Source organism: Lynx canadensis, chromosome B2, assembly GCF_007474595.2.
Source record: "Lynx canadensis isolate LIC74 chromosome B2, mLynCan4.pri.v2, whole genome shotgun sequence".
Taxonomy (NCBI): Eukaryota; Metazoa; Chordata; class Mammalia; order Carnivora; family Felidae; genus Lynx; species Lynx canadensis.
Window position 1 is genome coordinate 25,295,943 of NC_044307.1, and position 26,049 is coordinate 25,321,991.

The following is a 26,049-nucleotide window of genomic DNA, read 5'->3' on the forward strand; positions in this document are numbered from 1 at the left end:
AGATATAAATAAATGAAGAGACATATTGTGTTTGTGGATTTGAAAGCTTGATATAGTAAAGACCTCAGTTCTCCCCAAATGGATATACTGATTTGACACAATTTCTATCAAAATTCTAGTAAGATTTTTTTTTTTGGTAGATACAGACAAGATTTTTCTAAATTTTATATGGAAAGACAAAGGAACTAGAGGAGCTGAAAGAATTTTTTAAATAAAGAATTTATTTAATTCTACTCAATTTTAAGACTTATATCACTATATTAATTAAGACTGTGGGTACTGACAGAGGGGAGATGCATGGAATAGAGATACACCAGAATACAGAACCCAGAAATATACCCATACAAACATCCCAACTGATTTCTGCCAAAGAAGAAAAAGCCATTCAATGGAGGAAAGATAGACTTTCAAACAAATGGTGCCTGAACAAGTGGATATTCATAAGCAAAAAATGAACTTCAAACTAAGCCATGTACCTTATACAAAAATTAATTCAAAACGGATGTGGTATTTTTCCAATAAAATATAAACTGAACACTGGCAAGAAGGACAACCAAATATTTAGTTCTGTGCTACTGTTCTTTGGTTAGCAATTAAAAATTTTCCTGGACAATTAGAAAAAATATATATAGAAAAAAATATACTTAACACAGAATTAAATGTAAAACTGTAAGAATTTTAGAACAAAACACATGAGAAAATCTTTGAGATCTAACACTGACAGTGTTCTTAGGCTTGACATCAAAGTACAATCCATAAAAAGGAAAAATCAATAAACTAGACTTCAAAAACTTGTACTCTATGAAAGATGCTGCTAAGAGGATAAAGAAACCCTTATATGTTGGAAGAAAATATTTGCAAACCACATATCCAATGAAGAAATACTATATATAATATATAAAGAGCACTCAAAATTCAACAGTAAAAAACAAAGCAATCAAATGAGAAAATGGGCAAAAGACATAAAGCAGCATTTCACCAAAGCACATAAAAAAATATTCAATGTCCTTAGCCATGAGAGAACCCACAAAAAAGCAATCATGAAACTACCATACAACCTAGCTATCTCATTCCTGGGTATTATTCCAGAGAAATAAAGACATATATCCACATAAAAACATGTAACAATGAATATTTATAGCACTGTTAGTTATAACAGCCAAAAACTAGGAGCAAACCAGATTTCCTTTGAGGAGTGAATAAATAAACTGTTGTACATCCACACCATGGAATGCTACTCAGCAACAAAAAGGAACAAATCATTGATTCAAACAACCACTTGGATGAATCTCTAGGGAATTATGGTGAGTGGCAAAAAGCCAATCCAAAGGGATCCCAAAAAGTAGTTTATGATTCTATTCATGTAATATTTGTGAAATGACCAAAATGATAGCGAACAGATTCGTGATCACCAGAATGTGAAGGAGAGGGGTGGGGCTGGGGAAGAGAGTAGGGTTGGCTATAAGAGGGCAACATAAGGGACCCTTATGGTGATGGAGATGTTCCATATCTAACCGTATCAATGTCAGTATCCTAGTTGTGATACTATACTATATATAGTTTGGCCAGATGCTATCATTGGGTTAAACTAGGTAAAAGGTATAAGGGATGTTTCTGTGTTCTTCCTTTTTTTTTTTTTTTTTTTTTTTAAGATTGTTAAGTAGGGGTACCTGGGTGGCTCAGTAGGTTGAGCATCTGACTTCAGCTCATATCATGATCTCATGGTTCAGTTCATGAGTTCAAGCCGCACATCAGATTCATTCCTGTCAAAACCAGAGCCCATTTCAGATCCTCTGTTCCCCTCTCTCTGCCCCTCCCCCGCTTGTGTGATTTTTTTTTTCTTTCTCTCTCTAAAAAATAAACATTAAAAAAAGAAGAGATTTTTAAGTAATCTCTACACCCAACCTGGGGCTTGAACTTACAACCCCGAGATCAAGAGTCGCACACTCTACCAACTGAGAAAGCCAGACTCCCCTCTGTCTTTTTCTTACAACTACACATAAATCTATAATTATCTCAAAACAAGAAATTTAATTTAATTTTCATTTTTTAAAGTTTATTCAATTATTTTAAGGGGGGGGCAGAGAGAGAGAGAGAGGGGGGGAGGGGGAGAATCCCAAGCAGGCTCCACACTGTCAATGCAGAGACCAATGCAGGGCTCAAACCCATAAACCGTGAGATCACGACCTGAGCTGAAGTCAAGAGTCGGATGCTTAAAAGAATGAGCTGCCTCAAGAAATTTAATTTAAAAAAAAACGAAAAAGGCATGGAAGAAGAGAAGAGACCAAGCCAGGAGAAAATTCAGGCTGACTAAGAGAATAAGAAAACAAGCAAGTAAATTAAAGTACCACTCTAATCGTTGGTAGTAGTGGTAGATGAGGCTTTAATTCTGTTTCTTCATAGCAGAAATATGAAAGTAAAATGCTTTGTAGGCTCCTAAGTGATTTCCTACTATTTATTTTGTCCTCACCTGATTTTCTTTCCTCTGATTTCCATTTTTCCTCTGCCTCTAGGATCTTAGCAAGATCCTAGGTAACCTAGGGGTATGAGAGGAGGTACAAGATGTGGCAAACATCCATATCCCTTGCCCTCTCCCTCCACTACAGGCCCAATCAAAATGACAACATACATCTTCAAATATGTCAGCTACACAAGGGGAGGGAGAAGAAAGAAAAGAAGCTATGAAATAAGAAGGCCAGTGGAAGCAACCCAGGTATCCACCAACAGATGAATGGATAAATAAATGTGGTATATACATACCATTCAGCAAGAAAGAGGGAGGAGATTCTGACATGTGCTACAACATGGAGGAACCTTAAAGACATTATGCTGAAAGAAGCCAGGTACAAAAAGATACTGTATGATTCCACTTATATGAGGTACCCAGAGAGGTCAAATTCCTAGAGATGGAAAGTGAGAATGGTTGGTTGCCAAGGGCTGGGGGAAGGGGAATGGGGAGTTGGTATGTAATGGGTACAGAGCTTTGGTTTGGGAAGACAAAAAAGTTTTGGAGATGGACGGTGGTGATGGCTGCACAACACTGTGAGTGTACTTAATGCCACTGAACTGTACACTTAGAGAAGGCTGAAATGGTAAATTATGTGTTATGTATATTTTAACATAATTTTTTAAAAAGTTCTATGAAAAAAAAAGAAATGAGGGCCTTATATGCCTTCATGCTTTTGAGAGGGATAGTATCTTTTTAATTGAACAAAATGTTTGAAATCTAGAAAAGCAATCTGAAATCACAATTAGAGCTCAGTGTTTTAAAAACTTAGAGCAACTTTTTGATAACGTCTTACTAAGAAAATGGCCTCATAGGCGATGTATATAGCCATAAAAGCTGCTCCTACCAGCAAATGTTGGCCGAACTTCTGGATCCGCCTCCCAGCATTGCTTCATGATGCTGATAATCTCCTCTGGGCAGTACTCAATGATGTCTTCCACATTTGGTCTGTTCCCAGATTTAATGCAGATTATCAACTGCTGCTCACAGATAGCATCTATAAAGCAAAGAGGGATTTAAGTTGACTTTTTCTCAGGTCCTAAATGTCTCAGGCAGGAAGATCGCAGGGTTTGGACAAGGCTGGATGTCTCTCTGCCTGGAGTGTGTTTTCAGTAGGGCTGTCTCATTCCTTAGGGGCAGAATGACCCTCTGACATGGTCCACCGCCCAGATGATCAAACAACATCTTAACCTCTGAGATGAAAGACAGAATTCACACCAAAGAGGTCTCCTGGTAGAACAAATAGAATATGTGACTAAAACCAAGGCATACTTCAGATTTTACTATAAAGACAAATAAGGTACGGCTCTTACCTGTAAGGAGCTCAGTTTATTGAGAGTAACATAAAATATAGAGTGATAATTGCTATTTAAAAAGTAAGCACAAAGGTTTCTGCTAACACAACCATGACTAGAGGGTCAGAGAAGGATTTGCTGGGTCTAGAAACCTAAGTGGGATTTATCCATGTAAAGAATCAGGAAGGAGGACTCAGAGAGGAGGATTCTGGGCTAGGGAAGCAGGATATGAATAGACTGGAAGTCCCCCAAATCATAATGTAGCCCAGGAATTATGAGTAGCTCACCATAACTGGGCAAAATGACTAAAGAAAGACAGGTAAGGAATGAGGCTAGAGAAAGATGGAAAAGCTAAATCAGAGAGGGCTTTGTATTCCATACTGAAGAATTTGAACTTTATCCTGAAGGCCCAGTGAGCCTTGGAAAGATTTCAAAAATATGAGTGAGATGGTCATACTTGCCTTTTAGGACAACCAGCATGGCTGAAGTGTGAATGGGGGATGGCATGAGCAGCCATCAGCAGAAATACGGAGGGTCTGAACTGCATAGAGTCTGGTGGGGATAGAGAGAAGTGGATGGATTCAAGATGTAGCCTGAATCACATATAACCTTGAGTTCATAGGTTTAAACGTGTGATTGCATGTGGGAGACAAGAGGCAAAGCTAAGACGTGAAATGCTTCTGGCCCAACAACTAGGTAGGGTACAGGGGGTGGGAGGAGAGAGGGTGATGCCATTTTCTGAACATGAGAAGAGCAGAGCCAAGTGGACTACACGGAGAACATGTAGATGAATCTGTTTGAGGGCATGTTGCTTTGGGGTTCCTCTGGTATGTGTAATAGATACAACAGATAAGTGGATATCCAGGCCAGGGCTCTAGATAAGAGATTTGAGAGGCCTTGGCAAAGTAGTGATCATTAAACCAGAGGAGCCAATAATGACCCAAGAAAAAGGGACCAGGAAATGTCCAGTAATTTAGGCACTTAACAAACTGAGGAATGAGTACTGTATCTTCTCCTGCATGAATCATGTCTTTCTCATCTTTTTATTCTTAATTTCAATTAAAGTGCCCATAGTAAGTACTGAAAAGATATAATTCTTATCTATTTGTTTGTTTGTCTATTTATTTATTTAGAGTGTGAGTGCACACAGGGGAGGGGCAGAGAGAGAAGGGACAGAGAGAATCCCAATCAGGGATCCCTAACAGCACAGAGCCCCAACACAGGGCTGGATCTCACGAATCATGAGATCATGACCTGAGATGTAGAACCTCCAGAGTAAGAAGCTTAACCAACTGGGCCACCCAGGTGCCCCGAAAAGAAGTAATTCTTGAGTGAAGGAGCAAGCGATTGAGTGAAAGTATGAGGCATATGTCTCCTAAGCAGAAGCAAGCAAGCTTTCCTGTCCAGGAAAAATCCTGGAATTCTACAATACCTCCCAAGCTCAGATATATCATCAAGGCTCCTATTTGTCCTGTGATCCCTGATTCCTAAACTGAGATTAATTATTCATTCACCACAAATGTACTGAACACCAACTGTGTTCCAGGCACTGTGTGTGTAGAGACTGGGGAAATAGCACTGACTCAGTCAGATACCGTCCCAGCCCTGGTGTAGCTTATGGTCTAGTAGGTAAAAAGACGTTATAAATCTTAACTGATGTCATTGAAGGCCACTATTTCACTCAACAGTTTTGATTAACACACAGATTCTACTCCTCTATAAACATCTTACTTTCATATGGCTCCTTATTCGCAAATATTGCCCAAAGTACTATGCCAAAGCTGTATACATCTGACTTCTCTGAGGGTTTTGCGTTGATGTCATTCAGATGCTCAGGGGCCATGTAGCAGAGGGTTCCACCATTTTTCTTAGGGGCGCTATTATTCATTTTTCTCTGCTCATTATTTTCTTCTTTAGTCAGTTTACTCCACGTCTTAAAGGAAGCCACGCCAAGATCAGCTATCTGCAAGAGATCAAGCCAATGGGAGTGTTCTGTGAAAGCTATAAGCAAATCAGACTTGTCTTTAACTCTGGGGCTTATCTAATAGATGCAAGGTATAGTGAATTTCCTGAAGTGGTTACACTAGATAAGTTTAAAACAGCTATTTCTGAACAGACTCACAGAAATTTTGTGTCTCTTCAGCCATCTAAGAAAATCTCCCCTAAGAAATGTTCATGTGAAATTCTGGTATCTCAATTCTTATGCAATAAACCCAGGGAATTTGCTAGTAGGGTTGGGGGAGGGGGAGGAAAGAGGAAAAGCAGAAGTATTTCTGACATGAACTACAGTAAAACATGTTTATTCTAATTCCTCATTTACTCTGCATATTTTTTTCAACTACTTCTGGGGCTAGGAATACAAGGTATTTTCTTCTCAGCAGATTTGTAGAGCAGATGGTGAGTAGGTACTGCACCTTCAATTTTCCCCAACGGTGTTCCAAAGCCCATGGATGCAAGAGTCTAAGGATTCCAAAGACACTGAGGAAAAGGATGGTAGTGTTACTTGTTTTGAGTTGGTAGCCTGAACCTAAGAGATGACAGGATGGGAAGGAGGAGAAAAACAGACAAGAAAGCAAAGAGAAAAATACAAAGGTCAGACACAGAACGAAGAGGAAGATGGCCGGATAAAATTACAGAACCGCACGGTTAAAAAGAAATCAAAGGTGACAGTTTTACTTTTGCCTCTAGGAATCCAAGCATATAGGTATGAATTCCAGCACGTGATTATCTAAAATCCAGAGATTCTAACATAAGAGATACATTAGAGGTAAGTTATTATTGTAAAGAAGGAACCTTCCTTTAAAGTCGTAGGATTAAAAATCTGTCCAAGATTAGAAGGAAGTGTTAGAAGCACAATCTTGTAGTAGAAGGATGCCTGCGTAAGCAGTTCCTGAGTTCTCCCCCAAAAGCTGCTTCCCCTTTCAGATTCTCGCGCTTGGATTCCTGTTGCCAAAGCCAATTAGACGTGATGTTCCATCTAGTTAAATCTTGCTCTTGAGTGAACAAAAGGAAAATCCTTTCCCTTTGTTCCCTTTACTACAATGGAAAAAGTTAGAATTAAAAAAAAAAACAAACTGATACAAAATATAGATTAAAGTCAGTAAATAAATAAATAATATGGACTCCATCAAGTCCGTATCTTTCTTTTCAATCCTTGGCAGAACCTTCCAGCACCACCACCACCAGTTATAAGCTGAGTGAGGTCTTCCTTTAAGGTCTACCATGTGAAAAAATGGATCTATAATGGAGAATTAAAACTAAAATCACCCCAATCTTCTAGAAACCTTTAGATTATGATTTACCTTAATGTGAAAGTCATCATCAACGAGGATATTTTCAGGCTTTAGGTCCTTGTGTATTACTCCTTCTCCATGTAAGTAGCACATTCCTTCAATGGTTTCCATAATTATCCTTCCTTTTACAGAAAGGGGGATACTGATCTAAAACAGTGATAGTTAAGTCTATGAAATGGAAAGGTAATCAAACAGGCCAAACCGACTGTTTTATTCAAGAGTACTGGGGTCTGAACCTTAGAACAGACAGATCTTCCTTGACATATAATGGGGTTACATCCCAAACCCATCATAAGTTAAAAATATCGTTAAATTGAATATGTGTTTAAACTAACCTAGTGAACATCATAGCTTAGCCTAGCCTATCTTAAAAATGCTCAGAACACTTATATTAGCCCTCGTTGGGCAAAATCTTGAACACAAAGCCCATCTTATAATAAAACATTGAACATCTCATGTAACTGACTGAATACAAAATGGCAAGTGAGAAACAGAATCGCTGTGTGACTAACCAAATGGTTGTGAGCATATCGGCTGTTTTCCTGTGATCACATAGCTGACTGGGAGGTGCGGCTCATGGCCACTGCCTACCATCATAAGACAGGCTGGTACTGTGTGTCACTAGCCCAGGAAAAGATCCAAATTCAAAATTCAAAGTATCATTTCCAATGAATGCCTATTGCTCTTGACTGTCATAAAGTCAAAAAATTGGTAAGTCCAACTATCATAAGTTGGGGACTATCTGCAGTTACCAGGATTCCTTCTATTATGCTGTTCAGCACTGCTGTCATTTTAAAAGAAGTCCCCTTTTAAAGAAAGATTTCATCCCAGGTGCTAAGGGTACTAATGTTGTGCTCTGTCATGTAAAAATAAAACTTTCATGCCAATATGGCAATATACTAAAATGCTGTAAAATTAAGCTCCTTGAGAGCAAAACATCACCACCACCACCACCATCATCATCATCATTCTAGAATGCATCCTGACTATCTGGCATGGTGCCTGGAATGTTTATTGAATGATGGATAAATAAATAAACAAAAAACAAGTATTTTTCTATAGTACATTAATATGTGCTACTATATATTAAATAGGTGAACAGTGTCACAGAAATGTATAGATGAACATTGAGAAAAAAAGAATACAAGAGAACATGCTCACACTTATTACAAATATGTAAAGACTAATCTATAGGATAACATGATGTTAAAACAATGCTGAAGTGGGTTTAATATCTATTTGGTGATTTGGTATCATCTATTTTAGATCTTTGTAAATTCTTAAGTCACTCTTACTTACGACTGTATTCTAGTTGTATAAATATCAACATTAATACAGACAACTCCAATTTCTATTATAGCAGCTAAACATTAGTTTTGCTTAACAATGAAAAACACAAACTGTTTGTATGTGTGTGTACGTGTATATGTGCACAGTCTCTAGTTTACAAACAAGGCTGTTTAGGCTGATTTCTAAAAATTTAGATATATGTTGGTTGTTGGTAAACAGGAAAAAAATTTAAATGATGGAAGTTACATTCCCAAGTCAACCCCCCAAATCATATTTAAAACCCACAATGGAGATGAATTAGTCACCTGATCACCAGCATACAAAAAATAGCCAGAGATTTTCCTTTCTTCCTTGATATACCTTTGGAATTAGGAAAAAGTTCTGAGCAAGCAAAGGAAAGACCTTCTCATTCCCCTTCCTGATTTTCTCCCTCATGTCCTCTTGAGTTCCCTCTGGAGCCCAAACTAGTCTACCTTATCTTTGCCTGATCCGGGAGAATGCCCCCTTGTCCCAAAAGATTTACCTCCCAATCAAAATGACTATTTACTTCATGCAGCAGCTGATCTTACCCAGTTTTGGGGAGAAGAGCAATCTGATCAAATTACAACACAATGTGTATAGGTGAACCTCTCTTACCCCTTCCCACAGGTATCTGTGAGAGATGTCTGGGACTTAAAAGAATTGAAGAACAGACATAATTTTGGGCAGATGTAGGGTCGGGGGGAGAAGACAGGAAAAGGGGGAATATCTGCCCTAAAGAAAGCCACATCCCACCACTGTCTCATGCAATCTACACTTTGGCCAAATCCAGTTACTTGTAAGTTTCCCAGATATGGCATACTCTCATTCCTTTGCACATGCCATTGTCTCTGCCTGGAACCCTTATTCCCTAATTATCTGCTTGTCATTTGGGCTTTGGCCCAAGCATCCTCCTTCTGGAATCCCTTCCTATTTATCACACGCTAAAGTGACTGCTGCTCCTTTGTGTTCCCACAGCACACTAGGAGGATGTCTATCAAAACACAATTGCACCATACTGTTCACTTCCTTATCTGTCCCTTTTATGTGTGTCATATTTGCTATTGCTTCTTGATTAACTAGCACAAGGCCTTGCTCTTACTAGGTAGATAAACTCAGGGCACCTGGGTGGCTCAGTCAGTTAAGTGTCTGACTCTTGTTTTCGCCTCAGGTCATGATCTGATGGTCGTGAGATCAAGTTCAGCGTGAAGACTGCTTGGGATTCTCTCTCTCTCTCTCTCTCTCTCTCTCTCTCTCTCTCTCCTTCTCTCTCTCTCTCCCTCCCTCCCTCCCTCTTCCACTGCCCTTCTCCCCTGAGCTCTCTCTCAAAACAAACAAAAACAAAACAAAATGAAATACCTTTAGAAAAATAAACTCTATGGGGTGCCTGGATGGCTCAGTTGGTTAAGCACAGGATTTGGACTCAGGTCATGATCTCATGGCTTGTGGGTTTGAGTCCCATGTCAGGCTCTGTGCTGACAGTGTGGATGAAGCCTGCTTCGGATTCTGTGTCTGCCTGTCTCTCTGCCCCTCCCCTGCTAGTGCTCTGTGTCTCTCTCTCTCAAAAATAAATAAACATTAAAAAAATTTTTTTAACAGATAAACTCTATAAAATGTTTTATCAACGTGATTTGGTTTTCATAAATCAATTTTTATTTTCCTATTTTAAGTCTTACTTATCCAGTGTTGTTGCCTCTAGTGTTCTATATTTAGCCTGTAAGTTTCTTAAATGGTATCAAAGGGCAATCATCAATATTCCATCTCCACACACAGTTATTGAGAGTGTACATCCTTTAACCAATCAGTCAGTGTTTACTATTACCTATCAGGCATACACTTCACATCATGAAGACAGTGCTTGTCCCTGAACAGTGGATGCTGGGGTGGCTGACAAAAGCCTACTATAAGACTAAGACATGGGTGGGGGGGACCTCCCCAGGTGAGGGGTACAGACAGCTGTCTGCAAGGATTGACGGGAATGCAAGACCACCTTCTGGGGCAGGGAAAGTCCAGGATGCTTTAACAAGGGGACTGACTTCAGAAAATCCAAAGTATCTAGCCACTCACACAAGGGTTATTTGACACCAACAAGCTACAAAAGAACACAGTGGCAATAACCATCACAGACAGGCAGCCCCCGAGCCGCTGTGCCCGTACGGTGCACAGCAAAGCCCTCTTTACCTCCGCTTTCAGAACGTGCATCAGGTTGCCCTTTTCCATGTACTCCATCACCAGGGAGTAGTTTCCTTCTTCTAAGATGACACCCAGGAGCTTCACCACCCGATTATGTCTCAGCCTGTGCATCATCCTGCCCTCTTCAAGGAGGGACTCGTTGTACCTGCGGGAGAGAAAGGTGCTGTTAAGATGGGCACAGTTAGTGCCCTTGTCCTTGTTCCCCCAAGAAACACAGCATATGCCTCCAATGCATCACATCACATGGGCTTGTGTTGGTACTTGTGCATGTACTGATCCCTTCTGGGTCCAGGCTACAAGCTTCCAGAGGCAGAGGCGTTTCCTGCTCATCTTCAGATTCCTCCTTCCCAGTTACAGGCAGTGAGTGCTCAAGAAACAGTAGGTCAATAACGAATGAATGCAAAGGAAATGAAGAGCAGCAAGGAGAAGCAGCCTGAGAAAAGGGCTGCGTTGGACAGGATAATTAAAAATACAGCCTCTCTTGGGGCACCTGGGTGGCTCAGTTAAGCGTCTGACTTGGGCTCAGGTCATGATCTCATGGTTCATGAGAGCCCCGCGTCAGGCTCCGTGCTGATAGCTCAGAGCCTGGAACCTGCTTCGGATTCTGTGTCTCCATCTCTCTTTCTGTCTCCCCCCCACTCATGTTCTGTCTCTCTCTCTCTCTCAAAAATAAATATTAAAAAAAAAAAAGGCAGCCTCTCTTGGTAACCACTCTGGCAGGAACAAAGGGAGGTAAAACAAGTCCACCAGCTGCTTTAAAGGAGGGCTTCTGGAACTTCTAATTAATAGGCTACTTCCCCCACCCCCAGACTTAGGGCTGGTCCTTACCAAAATGGTGAAGGAAGTATTTAAGTCTATCTCAAGGACCCCTCCCCATTTTCTTCTCATTGCCTCCCTCATTACCCTTAATCTCCTTCCCCTTCTTTATTTCCTTCTCTTTGTCTTTCATCATTTATTACTGCAAGCTTTTTGCTAACCAGCCTCAGAATCCTCATCAGCGGCACAGGGAGAATAATAATAACCAGCTTTCAGGGTTATCTGACATAAAGCCCACACGCTGATATGCCACAGTCTGTCTCATTCTAAAGCCTGGGCCATGGCATATCCACTGCCTTGCCCTGCTCCTCCACGGTAACTCTTCCCATGGCCAGCCTGTAATTTGGCCCACCCACCTCTGATCCCAACTCACTCAGTACACTTGGGGCCTGTGTACACCTTTTTCAGGATTACGAGTCCATGGGATCTGTGTAAACACAAAGACACCTTTCCAAAGCCCCCGCTGTCAAGATGCTCCTTCTCCAAAAAGTCACTAGATTTCATCTTAATGTCATCCAAGGACATGTCTGGTTTCCTTGTGAATCCTCAGAATGTCCAAAAATGCACCACTTTTTCCCCCTTCGGAGATGTGCCCTGTAAGAAAGACAAAAGGACATCTTAGTGCACAAAATCATTATTCAAAAAACATATGAAATTCTACCATATGTTCGGTGGAATCACAGAAAACCACATTTTATTTTTACTTTAAAAGATTGTTTTATTGACCAATATTGGAACAAAAAATGATGAGTGATGACAAAGTCTTTATATTATAGGTTATCTTTTTGTAAAGGGAGACACATGGTGTTTTGCCATTAAAAGACAAGAGACATACATATGGACAGACATGTGTATCCGTAGCCTCCTAATGGGTCTCCCTGATTCTATCCCTATTCCTCTAGAGACTACTCTCAGCACAGCAGCCAGAAGGATCCTTTTACAAATGTAAACTAAATTGTGTTACTTCTAAAACCCTCCACACACTCAGGGTAAGACCAAACTCCTTACCATGACCTACAGAACCCTCCAAGAGCCTGCCCCTGCCTACCTCTCTTCCTCTTGCTTATTCGACTCTGGCCACACTGGCTTTGTTTCTGTGTCTTGAACTTGCCATGTTCTTTCTCTTCTGAGGACCTTGGCATTTACTCTTTCCTCTGGTTGGAGTGCTCTTCCCTGGATATTTTCGCATGATTTGCTCTCTCCTCAAAAAGTCCGTCACTGGCCTCCTGGCTTAAAGTAAGCCCTTTCTGTCAATATATATTTACTTTTTAACCTAGTTCCACTTTTGTAGCAATTATCATTATCTGAAATAACCTCATTTATATGTTTACTTTCAAGGGGTCAGTCTCCTCTACTGTAATATAACTTCCATGAAGGTAGAAATTTTTGTCTGTTTTGCTCATTGTTGTATTTTCACCACTTAGAACAGAGCTGGAACAAGTACACACTCATTACACAATATGCATCTTTATATTTATACTAATATTGAATCAATAACTAATTTATTATTATATTTCAAAACACTATTGCTTTTAGGAGCAGGAACCATGCCTATTTTGCTTCAGAATTTTAGCCCCAGTGCCTTGAAGGCTGCTTAGGATATAACAGATGCTCGATAAACATATTTGAACTGAACAAGGTCATACGCATAGATACACGGATTAAATGGACCCCCAACTTATTTTAAACATTGCTGAGCCCTTTCTGAAATGATAAACACTCCAAAAAGCACCCAGAAATTAAAATAAACTTTATCTACAAAGGTTAAATCTTTAGCTAATGTGCAAATGTGATCTGTTCCTCCACTCTACCTTTGGCTACCTCTTTGATTTTTTCCAACCTAAAACTAATCATTTACCAAGTCAGACAGTTCGTATTTTTGGATTCACCCACTCCTTTCCATGCCCACAGACATTCTCCTAATAAAGACTTTCATTGCCTCTTGTCCAGACTTTTACAGAAAACGTCTAACAAGTGTCCTTCTCTCCTAGCCAACCAACATATAGGATGCCAGATTAATCTTATGAGAGTTCATATTTAGTCATATAATTCAAAAACTCTAGACCTACAAGGTTTGTGTGGCCCTGTATAACTGAACCCTGTCTACCAAATTAAGCATAGAATTCTCACCCTCACATTTAAAGCTCTTACTGGTATTCTACCAATCTCATTTTCCAGCTTTTTTTTTTTTTTTTTTTTTTTTTTTTTTTAGTTCTAGTTAACATATAGTGTAGTATTGGTTTCAGAATTTACACATAACATATGTACACACCCAGTGCTCATCCCAACAAGTGCCCTCTTTAATGCCCATCATCCATTTAGCCCAGCCCCCCAACCACCTACCCTCCAGCTCCTCAGTTTGTTCTCTATATTTAAGAGTCTCCTGGGGCACCTGGGTGGCTCAGTTGGCTAAGCGTCTGACTTCAGCTCAGGTCATGATTTCAAGGTTCGTGGGTTCAAGCCCTGAGTCAGGCTCTGTGCTGACAGCTCAGAGCCTGGAGCCTGCTTCGGTTCTGCTTCCCTCTCTTTCTGCCCCTCCCCCACTCATGCTCTATCTCTCAAAAACTGAATAAACATTAAAAATATGGGGGAAAAAAGAGTCTCTTATGGTTTGCCTCCCTCTCTGTATCTTATTTTCTTTTCTTTCCCTTCCCCTATGTTCATCTGTTTTGTTTCTTAAATTCCACATATGAGTGAAATCTTTTTTTCTGATGGACTTACTTCACTTAGCATAATACACTCTAGTTCCATCCATGTTGTTGTAAATGGCAAGATTTCATTCTTTTTGATGGCCAAGTAATATACCATTGTGTGTGTGTGTGTGTATATATATATATATATACATATATACATACATATGTATATATATATGTATATATGTATATATATACACCACATCTTCTTTATCCATTCATCAGTCGGTGGACATTTGGGCTTTTTCCATAATTAGGCTATTGTTGATAGTGCTGCTATAAACACTGGGATGCATGCATGTTCCCCTTCGAATCTGTATTTTATCCTCTGGACAAATACCTAGTAGTGCAATTGCTGGCTCATAGGGTAGCTCTATTTTTAACTTTTTGAGGAACCTCTGTACTGTTTTCCAGCATGGCTGTACCAGTTTGCATTCCCATCAGCAGTACAAAAGGGTTCCCCTTTCTCTGCATCCCTGCCAACATCTGTTGTTTCCTGAGTTGTTAATTTTAGCCATTCTGACAGGTGTGAGGTGGTATCTCATTGTGGTTTTTATTTGCATTTCCCTGAGGATGAGTGATGTTGAGCATCTTTTCATGTGAAAACCACAATTTGTATTCCTTTAGACTTCCATTTCTGGCAACATGGAGGACTAGAAAAATTTTAAAACCCTCCTGCTGCAAAAGACCTATGTGTGTTGAATAGCATAACACAAATATCCACTCAAATGCATAGGTAGGCCAATGGAAAGGAAAATAACTCCAGGGACTAAAAAAAGAACAGGGCACTGGCCGGAGGGCAATGACCCACATGGTGGCTGCTACAGACTGAATGTTTGTGTCTGCCCCAAACTTCATTTGTTGAAGCTCTAACTCCATTGTGATAATATTAGGAGATGGGGTCTTTGGGAGGTAATTGGGTCATTAAAGTGGAGGCCTCATGAATGAGATCAGGGTCCTTATAAAAAATATGAGAGGGGCGCCTGGGTGGCGCAGTCGGTTAAGCGTCCGACTTCAGCCAGGTCACGATCTCGCGGTCCGTGAGTTCGAGCCCCGCGTCGGGCTCTGGGCTGATGGCTCAGAGCCTGGAGCCTGTTTCCGATTCTGTGTCTCCCTCTCTCTCTGGCCCTCCCCCGTTCATGCTCTGTCTCTCTCTCTGTCCCAAAAATAACTAAACGTTGAAAAAAAAAATTAAAAAAAAAAAATATGAGAGTTCTCACTCTCTCTCTCCACTACATGAAGATGCGTCCTATGTCCCCAAAGACTAGTATGATGTTCACAGCAGCTTTATTCATGTTATCCCCAAACTGGAAATGGTTATGCATCAATAGGAAATGGATTTTTAAAAAAGGATTGTAGGGGTGCCTGGGTGGCTCAGTCAGTTGAGCGTCCAACTTTGGCTCAGGTCATGATCTTGTGGTTTGTGAGTTTGAGCCCTGCGTCAGCTCTGTGCTGACAGCTCAGAGCCTGGAGCCTGCTTCAGATTCCGTGTCTCCCTCTCTCTCTGCTCCTCCCCAGCTCACACTCTGTCTCTCTCTCTCTCTCAAAAATAAATAAAGGTAAAAAAAAAATTTTTAAGGATTGTATATTCATACTATGGATTACTACTCAGTAATAAAAAGCAATGAACTACTAATACACACAGCAATGTGAATGAGTCACAAAACATGGTAAGTATAAGGAGCCTTGTACAAAAGAATACATACTGTATAATTCCATCTATATTAAGTTCTGGAACAAGGTAATCTACACTGGAAAAGGAACACTGGTTGCCCACGGGCAGGGTGAGGACTGAATGGTTTGGGGCATGAGGAAACTTTCTGGGTGATGGTAATGTTCTGCCATCTCATTGGGGGTTAGGGTTATACACGCATAAGCATTTGTCAATACTCAGTAAATATACTCTAGGTAAATCTTACAACAAAAGAAAAATCTGTAAACATACCGAAGTCTATCTTGTTAATGAAGTGCATGCTGAAAAAAGTGTACTGGTATCTGCAATTTACTTTGCAGACAAACTGGTGGGTAGAAAGAGTGGTAAATAGCTGGTCTGTGATAGCGCAGGCAGAATAAAATAATATTCATGGTAGACACACGAAAGTTCAGTGTAAAATTTTTTTTAATTTGTTTCTACATTTCTATTTTTACTAATTTTTCCCATATATTCCTCACCCAGTTTCTAATAGTACAGATAAAAAAAACTAAGAAACCAACTTTGTACATTACTATTAACTAAACACCCTACTTGATTAACTCATTTTTTTTTTTAACTAATGACATTTTTCTGTTCCAGGATCCAATCCAGAATACCACATTGCCTTTTGTAGCTCTTGATTTTTTAATTTTTTAAAAATCTTTTGACCCCCTTCACCCATTTCTCCCAGCCCCTGCCTTTGGCAACCCCAATCTGTTCTCTGTATCTATGATCTTCTTTTCCTTCTTCTTCTTCTTTTTTTTTTTTTTTTTAAGATTCCACATATAAGTGAGATCATACGGTATTTGTGTTGCTGACACTTCACTTAGCATAATGCCCTCAAGGTCCATCCATGTTGTTACAAAGGGCAGGATTTCCTTCTTTTTTATGACTGAATAATGATGAGAATAATAAGAAGAAAAAGATATATATACGTATATATGTCACATCTTATTTATCCATTCATCTATTGATGGACTTTTAGGCTATTTCCATACCTTGGCTATTGCAATTGATGCTGCTATGAACACGGGACTGCATATGTCTTTTTGAGTTAGTGTTTTTGTTTTCTTTTCTTTTTTAATTTTTTTAATGTTTATTTTTTAGAGAAACAGAGTGAAACAGAGTGAGAGTGGGGGAGGAGTAGAGAGAAAGGGAGACACAGGATCTGAAGCAGGCTCCAGGGTCTCAGCTGTCAGCACAGAGCCCAACGTGGGGCTCAAACCCACAAACCATGAGATCATGACCTGAGCCAAAGTCAGACATTTAACCAACTGAGCCACCCTGGTGTCCTCGTTTTTGTTTTGAGTAAATACCCAGAAGTGGAATTACTGGATCAAATGGTAGTTCTGTTTTTAATTTCTTGAGAAAGCTCCATACCGTTTTCCATAATGACTACACATCACATTCGCACCAACAGTCCACAAGGGTTCCCTTTTCTCCACATCCTTGTCAACACTTGTTATCTTGTCTGTATGGTAACAGCAGTTCTAACAGGTATGAGGTGATATTCCTTTGTGGTTTTAACTTGCATTTCCCTGATGATGAGTGATGCTGATCTTTCATTTACTGGTTGTCTGTCTGTATGTCTTCTTTGGAAAAATGTCTATTCAGATCTTCTGCCCATGTTTTAGTGGAATTTTTTTTTTTTTTTTGCTATGAAGTTGCTATGCATTCTTTATATATTTGGGATAGCAAGCTCTTAAGATACATGATTTGCAAATATTGATTTCCATTCTGTAGGTTGCCTTTTCATTTTGTTGACAGTTTTCCTTTGCTGTGAAGAAGGCTTCTAGTTTGATGTAGTCCAAATTGTTTATTTTTGCTTTTGTTGCTTTTACTTGTGTTAGATTCAAAAAGTCACTGCCAGGACCTATGTCAAGGAGCTTATTGCCTATGGTTTCTTCTATAAGTTGTATGGTTTCAGATGTTATGTTCAAGTCTTTAATCCATTTCAAGTTAATTTTTTTGTATGGTATAAGATAGTGGTCAGTTTCATTCTTCTGTATTTGGCTATACAATTTTCCCAGCATGATTTATTGAGGAGATTGTCCTTTTCCCATTGTATATTCTTGGCTCATTTGTTGCAGATTAATTGGCCACACAGGTGCGAGTTTATTTCTGGGTTTTCTATTCTGTTCCATTGATCAGTCTCTTTTTATGCCAATGCCACACTATTTTAATTACTATGGCTTTGTAATAGAGTCTGAAATCAGAAGCACGATGCCTCCAGCTGTATTTTTTCTGGAGATTGCTTTGCTGATTCAGGGTCTTTTGTGGTTCAATATATTTTAGGGTTGCCTGTTCTATTTCTGTGAAAACTAACATTGGAATTTTAATAGAGATTGAATTAAATCTGTATATTACTTTGGGTAGTACAGAAATTTTAACGTTATTAGTTCTTCCAATGAGCATGGAACATCTCTCCACTTATATCTTCTTCATTTTCTTTCCAAAATATCTTATAGTTTTCAGTACACAGATTTTTCAGTTCCTCAGTTAAATTTATTCCTAGGCATTTTTTCTTTAATTTTTTTTAACATCTATTCATTTTTGAGAAACAGAGCGCAAGTAGGTGTGGGGCAGAGAGAGAGGGAGACACAGAATCTGAAGCAGGCTCCAGGCTTTAAGCTGTCAACACAGAACTTGATGTGGATCTCGAACTCACAAACTGCGAGATCATAACCTGAGTGGAAGTGGAACACTTAACTGAGCCACCCAGGTGACCTAGGCACTTTTTTTTCTTTTTGATGCAATTGAAAAACAGAACTGTTTTCTTAATTACTCTTTGATAGCTCATTATTAGTGTCTAGAAATGCAACAGATTTTTTTATATTGATTTTGTATCCTACAACATTACCGAATTCATTTATTACTTCTAACAGTTTTTTTATGGAATCCTCATGGTTTCCCATAGATAATATCATGTCTTCTGTAAATAGTGACAGCTTTGCTTTTTCCTTTCCAATTTGGATGCTTTTATTTCTTTTTCTTGCCTAATTGCTGTGGCTAGTGCTTCCAATATCATGTTGAATAAAAGTGGCAAGTTTCGGCATCCTTGTCCTATTCCTGATCTTAGACAAAAAGCTTTCAGCTTTTCACCATTGAATATTATGTTAGCTGTGGGTGTAAAATCTTTTTAACTTTACACTTTGAAATTTTTCATAATAGAATATTGTGAGGCAGAGAATTTTTTAAAAAATTACCTCAGGTGTTTCTGAAAATGCCTAGGCTGATAGTGGTCTTGTGTAGTGGCCTGTGGTCATCTGCCTCAGGTTACCATCTACACCTTGTACAAAGGCTGTGGGTAGACCATGCCACCCCCAGAAAGCTCACATAGCAGCACAGTAGACACTATTTCTATAACATAAGACATCCCCAAACAAGAGGAAGCACCCTCTGGAAAGATGCACATCTATCAGGTAGACAGGGAGTGGGGGAGGCTACCTAAATAATGGGCATGAAGACCAGGGGTAGAGGGTGGTGATGGAGCTGGGGCAGGCATAGAAGGAGAGGTAGCAGAGCCATAAATGCTGTGGAAAGAGCACAGACCTTTCTCTTGTGAGTATGAACTCTAGCTCTAAAATTTGTTAGTCCCGTGACTTGGGTAACTTACATAAGCCTCAATTTCCTCATTTCTGAAAGGAAAACACATTTCCTACTTTATGATTTTGGCTATGATTGGCCCAGCCACCCACATTTATCCATATTTAACCCGTTTCAGTGGGTTTTGAGAATGCCAGGGTGCAGCTGAGATCCTCTGCTCAGCAGTGCTCTACTGATCCATCCCTGTAAGAATGGTAGAGTGGGAGGAGACAGAGTAATTTGTTCCACTCTCCCCTATAAACCTCTTAGGGCGTATTCTTCTCCTGGCTCATCCTATTCATCCTTCAGGTCTCCGTGAAATGTCATTTCCTCAAGGAAACCATCCTAGGTCTTCCCATTAGACATTTTCACGGCACCTTTTACTTCTCCCTTGAAACAGTTAAGACAGCTCTAATTTGAGAATTATTTCTAATTAATTTCACAGAAGGCAGGAAACTACCTTGCACACCATCTGCAATGTCTAGGACAAAACCTAGCATATGGCAGTTGATCATTAAATGGATGATTATTTTTTAAAAAGAACTATTTGTCCAAAAATAAAAGATACAGTTAAATGAATTACAGGACATTCATAAGATGGACTATTATATAATCATTCAAAATTACAGGTAAAAATAAAAAATCTATACATACAGGTAGATGTCTAGATATATAGATACATATACAGAAAAAAAAGACAACAAAAGACATCAACATGTTAGCAAGGATTATATCTGGATAGAAGGGTGATTTTTACTTTCTTCTGTACACTTTTACATTTTCCAAATTTCCTTCAATAAACATGAAATACATTTATAACAACATGTATTTCTTTTAATTTTTTAGTGTTTATTTATTTTTGAGAGAGAGGGCGTGAGCAGGGGAGGGGCAAAAAGAGAGACACACACACATATCCAAAGCAAGCTCCAGACTCTGAGCTGTCAGCACAGAACCCGACGTGGGGCTCGAACTCATGGGCTGTAAAATCATGACCTGAGCAGAAGTCAGACACTCAACCAACTGAGCCACCCAGGTGCCCCCAATAAAATGTATTTCTTAAAGAGAATAATTCCTTCACTCAGTATTTCTTTAATTAAATCAGAGCTGCTGAGAAAGATTATTTACAAGGATGTTCCTGGCAACACTACATAGAACGTCAAAAGCATACAAAACAATTTACACACACAGAAGACAGAAGAAATTATGGCACATCCATACTCTGAAATATATCTAGCAGTTTTCAAAAATAATGTTGTATATGAATATTTAATAACCTTTTAAAAAAAAAAAGGCTCAGGGTGCTTGGGTGGCTCAGTCATTTGAGCATCTGACTTCGGCTCAGGTCATGATCTCATGGTGAGTTCAAGCCCCACATCGGGCTCTGTACTGACAGCTCAAAGCCTGGAGCCTGCTTTGGATTCTGTGTGCCCCTGCCTGCCCCCCACCCCCACCCCGCACCCCTCCCCTACTTTGTGCTCTGTCTTGCTTTGTCTCTGAAAAAAAATTTTTTTTTTAAAAGGCTCACAGAGTAAAGAAACAGGAAGGAATTATTAACCCTGAAATATGCCATTTGGGTATAAGATTTCAATGTCTTTTGAGTTCTACTAGCTCTCTCTCCTTCAGCCAAGATCTTGTCTCCTCAAATTTGCCAGAACCAACTAGGATTTGCAGTGCCTCCTGCAAGCATGATGAATCTTACGGGAAGGAGGCCTCCAGGTGATTCCACCACCCTTTGTGAGGCCGGCTCCGGACCCAAGTCAGTTCTCCTTCCAGTCTTGCAGTTTGTTGGTTTGGTCTGGTCTTACTTAATCCTGTGCACCTCTTGCATGGTTTCCAGTGATTTCTTTTGTTTTCACTGTTGTTGGTTTTTTTTCCTCCCTTTTTTCCATGGAACAATTCAACTTTATAAGCACTGAATATCTTAGAAAGGTCTTGTGAGTAGTTTAGATACCCAAGAGTCACAAAAACACTGAATGGAGGCAGGTAGAAAACCACATTATAAGGCCATGTTACAGAGTAACTAATGAAAGCACACTGCCCTCTTACATCACCTGATGATAACTAATTTCAACTAATAATGTAATTATGTCCATTTTAATGGAATTTCTTACTGTTTTTTTCATAAACAGATGTTAATTCATGGACTCAGGAAAGCAAATTTTGTCCACTGAGATTAACTGAAAATTTCAAGGAATTTCACAAATTTCTAAAATTTCTCCTAAAGCAAAATAAATCTATATATATTTATATGAAAATACTCATATTCTGTACTCAATTTTGTCAGTTAAACCTCACTAAAACTGGGGGAAATACAAATAAATAATAAATAATAATGCCAAAAACAAAGGCAGAATTAATTCATGATATTAACAGGCAGGACAGTGATCACTATGACAGAAGATAGGAGACAGTGAACCTCTTACTTCAGAATCATGGCAATGTTCTTTTTTTTTCTTTTCTTTTTTTTTGGTTTGATGTCTGATCTTATTTATTTGTTCCTCTTATAACAATCTCATTTTTGACTAGACTCAGGCTTTGAGGTAGAAGCTCTCAGAGAAGTCAGCCTCCGTCTCTTGGCAATCTGTTCCTGGTGTTTTTCTTTGGCCTCCTTCATTCTCTTGGCCAAAAGTTTAGCATATTCTGCAGCCTCTTCCTTGTTTTTCTTCATGCACTCTTTCTTAAAGCAATGCGCCGACGTTTGTGTTGGAGCACACGTGGAGTAACAAGACACTGAACCTTGGGTGTTTGGTTCAAAGTTTCTTACCTTCTTTGTTTAGGGGCTTTCTCACAACATACTGGCAGACATCGTCTTCCTTCGAGAGATTGAAAAGCTTGCGGATTCTGCTAGCTCTCTTGGGCCCCAGGGGATGAGGCACAGTAGTATCAGTAAGTCCAGGAATATCCTTCTCCCCTTTTTTCACAATGTTCAAGTTGAGAACACTGAGATTGGCATCCACAATGCAACCCCGAACAGATTTGTGCTTTCTTTCTCCAGTCCTCCGTGGTCGGTAGCAGGAATGCCCCTTACTCAGCAGCAGGCAGACACGGCCATGGGTCAAAACACCCTGCTTCATGGGGAAGCCTTGTCATTGCCACCACTGATCTGGACCATGTAACCCTTCCATTCTTCCCCTAAAGCCTCAGCAGCAACTTCTGTGGCCATTCGCTTCTCATAAAAGGTACGAAGTCTGCGTTCATCGTCCACCTCAATGAGTTTCTGGCAGCCAATATCTGGGAAAGAGATGTTTAGCTTCATCTTGAGGGTGCCTTGGCAATGTTCTTTTTCTTAACCTGTGTAATGTTCACTTTGTGATACTTCATAGAGCTGTTCAGTTATGAAATGTTCACTTCACATTTAATGTTATACTTTAATAAAAAAGTTTTAAAAAGAGGCGCCTGGTGGATCAGTTGGTTGAGCATCAGACTTCGGCTTAGGTCATGATCTGGCGATTCATGAGTTTAAGCCCTGCATCGGGCTGTATGCTGACAGCTCAGAGCTCACAGCCTGGAGCCTGCTTCAGATTCTGTGTCTCCCTTTCTTACTGCTTCTTCCCCCGCTCATTCTCTGTCTCTCAGAAATAAATAAAAAACATTAAAAAAATTTTTTTTAAGTTTTAAGAAGACTTAAAAACATTCATATTTACCTTTCAGTGGTAGAAGACTATTTTTTAAAAATTTTTCAATGATGACCATACAGAAAGAGTCAGAAAATGTCAGCTGCCTACCTATCATTGCCCCCTCTTCCCTGCTAATAGAACTCTGATTTTACTCAAGTATCCAACATGGAATTCTCTAACGTTCTTATAATTATAACAACTTAATGTCTTGCCCCAGATAAACAAGAGCCCTGAGTAAGGAAGAACCAAATGAAAAGCAAAGGACAAGACTGAAAGTGTTTAACCAAGTATTATCACGTACATTAGCACATTATGACCCCATGAGTACGTTTTATTCTTATCATTCCAATTTAGAAATAAACGAACTAAAATCTGGAGTTAAATGATTCACCTAAAGTGGCAGATCCTGGAACTGAACTTTTGTTTCTTCATTCAAACCTCCACCATCAATTCACTAACACATGCTACTTCTCTAGATAGTAAACTATACTCTTTCTTAAAATTCCATGCAAAAACCTAATATTGTAGCCTTGTTCACCTATATTAAATGAGTATGTTACAGTCAGAAATAGGGAAAACACAGATTAAATTTTTAGAACATAAAATATGTGATTCAAAATCAATACTCTACAGGCTGATGGAATCATTTTTGCCAGAGTACAACATCCAACCAAAGCACAGGAAGCCACATATATTTTTTCAAATTCCAGATCATATTTGTGGTGTTGATATATTATGGATTAATAAGCACCACATAATAGTTTGCCATTTTGGAAGTTGATATTTAAGGCATTTTTCTTAACCTCATTAATATTCACATTCTTAAAAGTGTAACATATCTCTGGTGCTCAATATAGTACAGAGGAAAATGAAAATTAAAGTTAATCACTACTGCTGTTTTATTAGCAATAATAATGACACATCCTAAATTTTAAATAAACCTGGTCTTCACTTTTTGTGTTTAGAAGAGCTGCGGTTTTCAACATTAAAAAAAATTTTTTTTTAATTTATTTTCAGAGAGGGAGAGCAGGAGCAGAAAGAGGGGCAGAAAGAGAGGGACAGAGAAAATCCCAAGCAAGCTCCACGCTGTCACTGCAGAGTCGGATAGCGTAAGGCAAGAGGAGCTTGATCTGGATCTCACCAACTCTTAGATCATGACCTGAGCTGAAATGAAGAGTTGGATGCTTAACCCCCTGCGCCACCCAGGCTCCCCCATTTTTCACTTTTTTTAAAAAAAAACTTTTTTTAATGTTTATTACTTATTTTTGAGAGAGAGAGACAGAGAGACAGAGAAAGCACAAGCGGGGGAGGGGTAGAGAGAGAGGGAGACACAGAATCTGAAGAAGGCTCCAAGGCTCTGAGCTGTCAACACAGAACCCAATGCGGGACTCACACCCACATACTGTGAGATCATGATCTGAGCAGAAGTCGGATGCTTAACCCACTGAGCCACCCAGGCGTCCCTCTACATTTTCACTTGATCACAATTTCCTCGTTACTCTGTCACCTATCTATTTACCAAAGGACTTCAGAAGAGTGGTTGAATGTAACAGCCTCAGGCTTTGCCCAAGATAAACAGGAGCTCTGGACAAGGAAGAGCCAAAGATCAGCAAGAAATAAAGAAATAACTGCTCCTCCAATCCCTGAGGTTTTGTCAAATGCTTAGGAAAGGAGGTTGTAGCTTAACCTCTTCAAAATCCTGAAGAGATTCTGCAGTACTTCGTAAAAGCAAACTTGCCATGACTACCTAAGAGGTCTCCTAGGGTTATGATATTCGTCCCTTTTGTCGCTATGGCAGTTGGCCCTTCTTTTCAATTTACCAGCTCACGTCTAAGATTATTCGGAAATGCTTTTGATGATCTCTGCAACCAGCGCAGCCCTAAGGGCAAGAGTAAAAGGCCCTTTCAAAGGGTTGGTAAGCAGTCCCACCCTGGGACAGCTACGTAATCCTATAGCGACCAGAGCATGCACCACTGTACCTTAAGGATACTGCAATAAAAACCAATCAACGCTACAAAATGATAGCAACAACGCAACACGCCACACCGTCATCCTGGCCCGAGGGCAGGTTTCAGCCCTTGTACCGAGTTACACCTGGTGAGAAACATCTGATGAAAAAGGAGCGCAGCCCAGGGCCTTTGACAATTCTGCACAGGACCCCAGAAAATTCCGCGGGCCCTGCCACCACCCAATTTCAGGGAATACGGAAGGCTTGCAAACAGCTCTACTTCCTCGACAGCCGCGAGCTCCGCCCACCACCCGACAGGCCCACTCACAGTTCCACTTCCTGTGCACGCCGTCCCCGCCCGCCGCCCGCCGGCCTAATCAGGAAGCCCCGCCCCCTCCTGCAAGCCTCTCACCCAAGAACCTGGATGTGGCAGCCGCTCCTTCCGCGCAGACGCACCCAAACTTAATTTACTTTCGTTTCCGCGGCAAATTTCCCGAGGCCTGGGTAAGGGAAGAAGCGGCGGTGGGAGATCCGGAATTACTCCGACGTCGCGACAGTCTAGCCGGGGCGAGCAGGGGGCCGACGCCCGAGCCTGACAGAGGTGGTCACCGGGGACAGAGCCCGTCAGACTCGGGGAGGCCGGGCCGCGGAATGGCTCGCCGCGCCCGGCGCCGTGGGCCCCGCTGGTCAGCGCGCGTCTTGCCGCGCGGCCCCGGCTCCCTCGCCCCAGCGGGACAGCGGGCTCGCGCACCTGGAGATGTAGGCCCGGCAGGACCGCCGTGCTCCTGCAGGCTAGGTCCGGTGTCCGCGCCCTCTGCGTGTCACTTAAGTGCGCTGGGACCGGCGAGAGGGCGTGGACTGCTCGCTCCGCCTCCGCGGGCTCCAAAGCCGTGTGGGAGGAGAGCGCCCGCCCCGCAGCCAAATGGCCTTGCCCCCAGATTTTAAATCCCGGAGTTGTCACCCTGAGAATCTTGGCTTTTAAAGTCGGTGGGAGGCCAAAAGAGGAAATGTTACCTAGTCATAGAAACCTCCGCGGTCGGGGAGGGGCAGCTTGGCCTAGGGGTAAGCACTACACCGCTCCTTCCAACTCCCACTCTGAGCT

At 40.5% G+C, this 26,049-nt stretch overlaps 1 protein-coding gene and 1 pseudogene across 4 annotated transcripts in view; both read right to left on the minus strand.

Moving 5' to 3' along the window:
- Positions 1–25,792, minus strand: part of RIPK1 (receptor interacting serine/threonine kinase 1) — a 41,196-nt gene extending 15,404 nt beyond the window's left edge. Inside the window, exons 1-6 of one of the 4 annotated variants that reach the window (XM_030314946.1) lie at positions 25,699–25,792; positions 11,785–12,005; positions 10,584–10,740; positions 7,104–7,241; positions 5,533–5,764; positions 3,354–3,503 (exon numbers count right to left, since the gene is read on the minus strand). In XM_030314946.1, the coding sequence (XP_030170806.1) occupies positions 3,354–3,503; positions 5,533–5,764; positions 7,104–7,241; positions 10,584–10,740; positions 11,785–11,936 (829 nt within the window). In that variant the 5' untranslated portion in view covers positions 11,937–12,005; positions 25,699–25,792. Of the gene's footprint in view, positions 1–3,353; positions 3,504–5,532; positions 5,765–7,103; positions 7,242–10,583; positions 10,741–11,784; positions 12,006–25,367; positions 25,634–25,698 lie in introns of those variants that run through there. The other 3 variants (XM_030314947.1, XM_030314945.1, XM_030314944.1) reach the window with 3 other exon arrangements.
- LOC115513651 lies at positions 21,842–22,812 on the minus strand (annotated as a pseudogene).
- Positions 25,793–26,049: the final 257 nt, after the last annotated feature.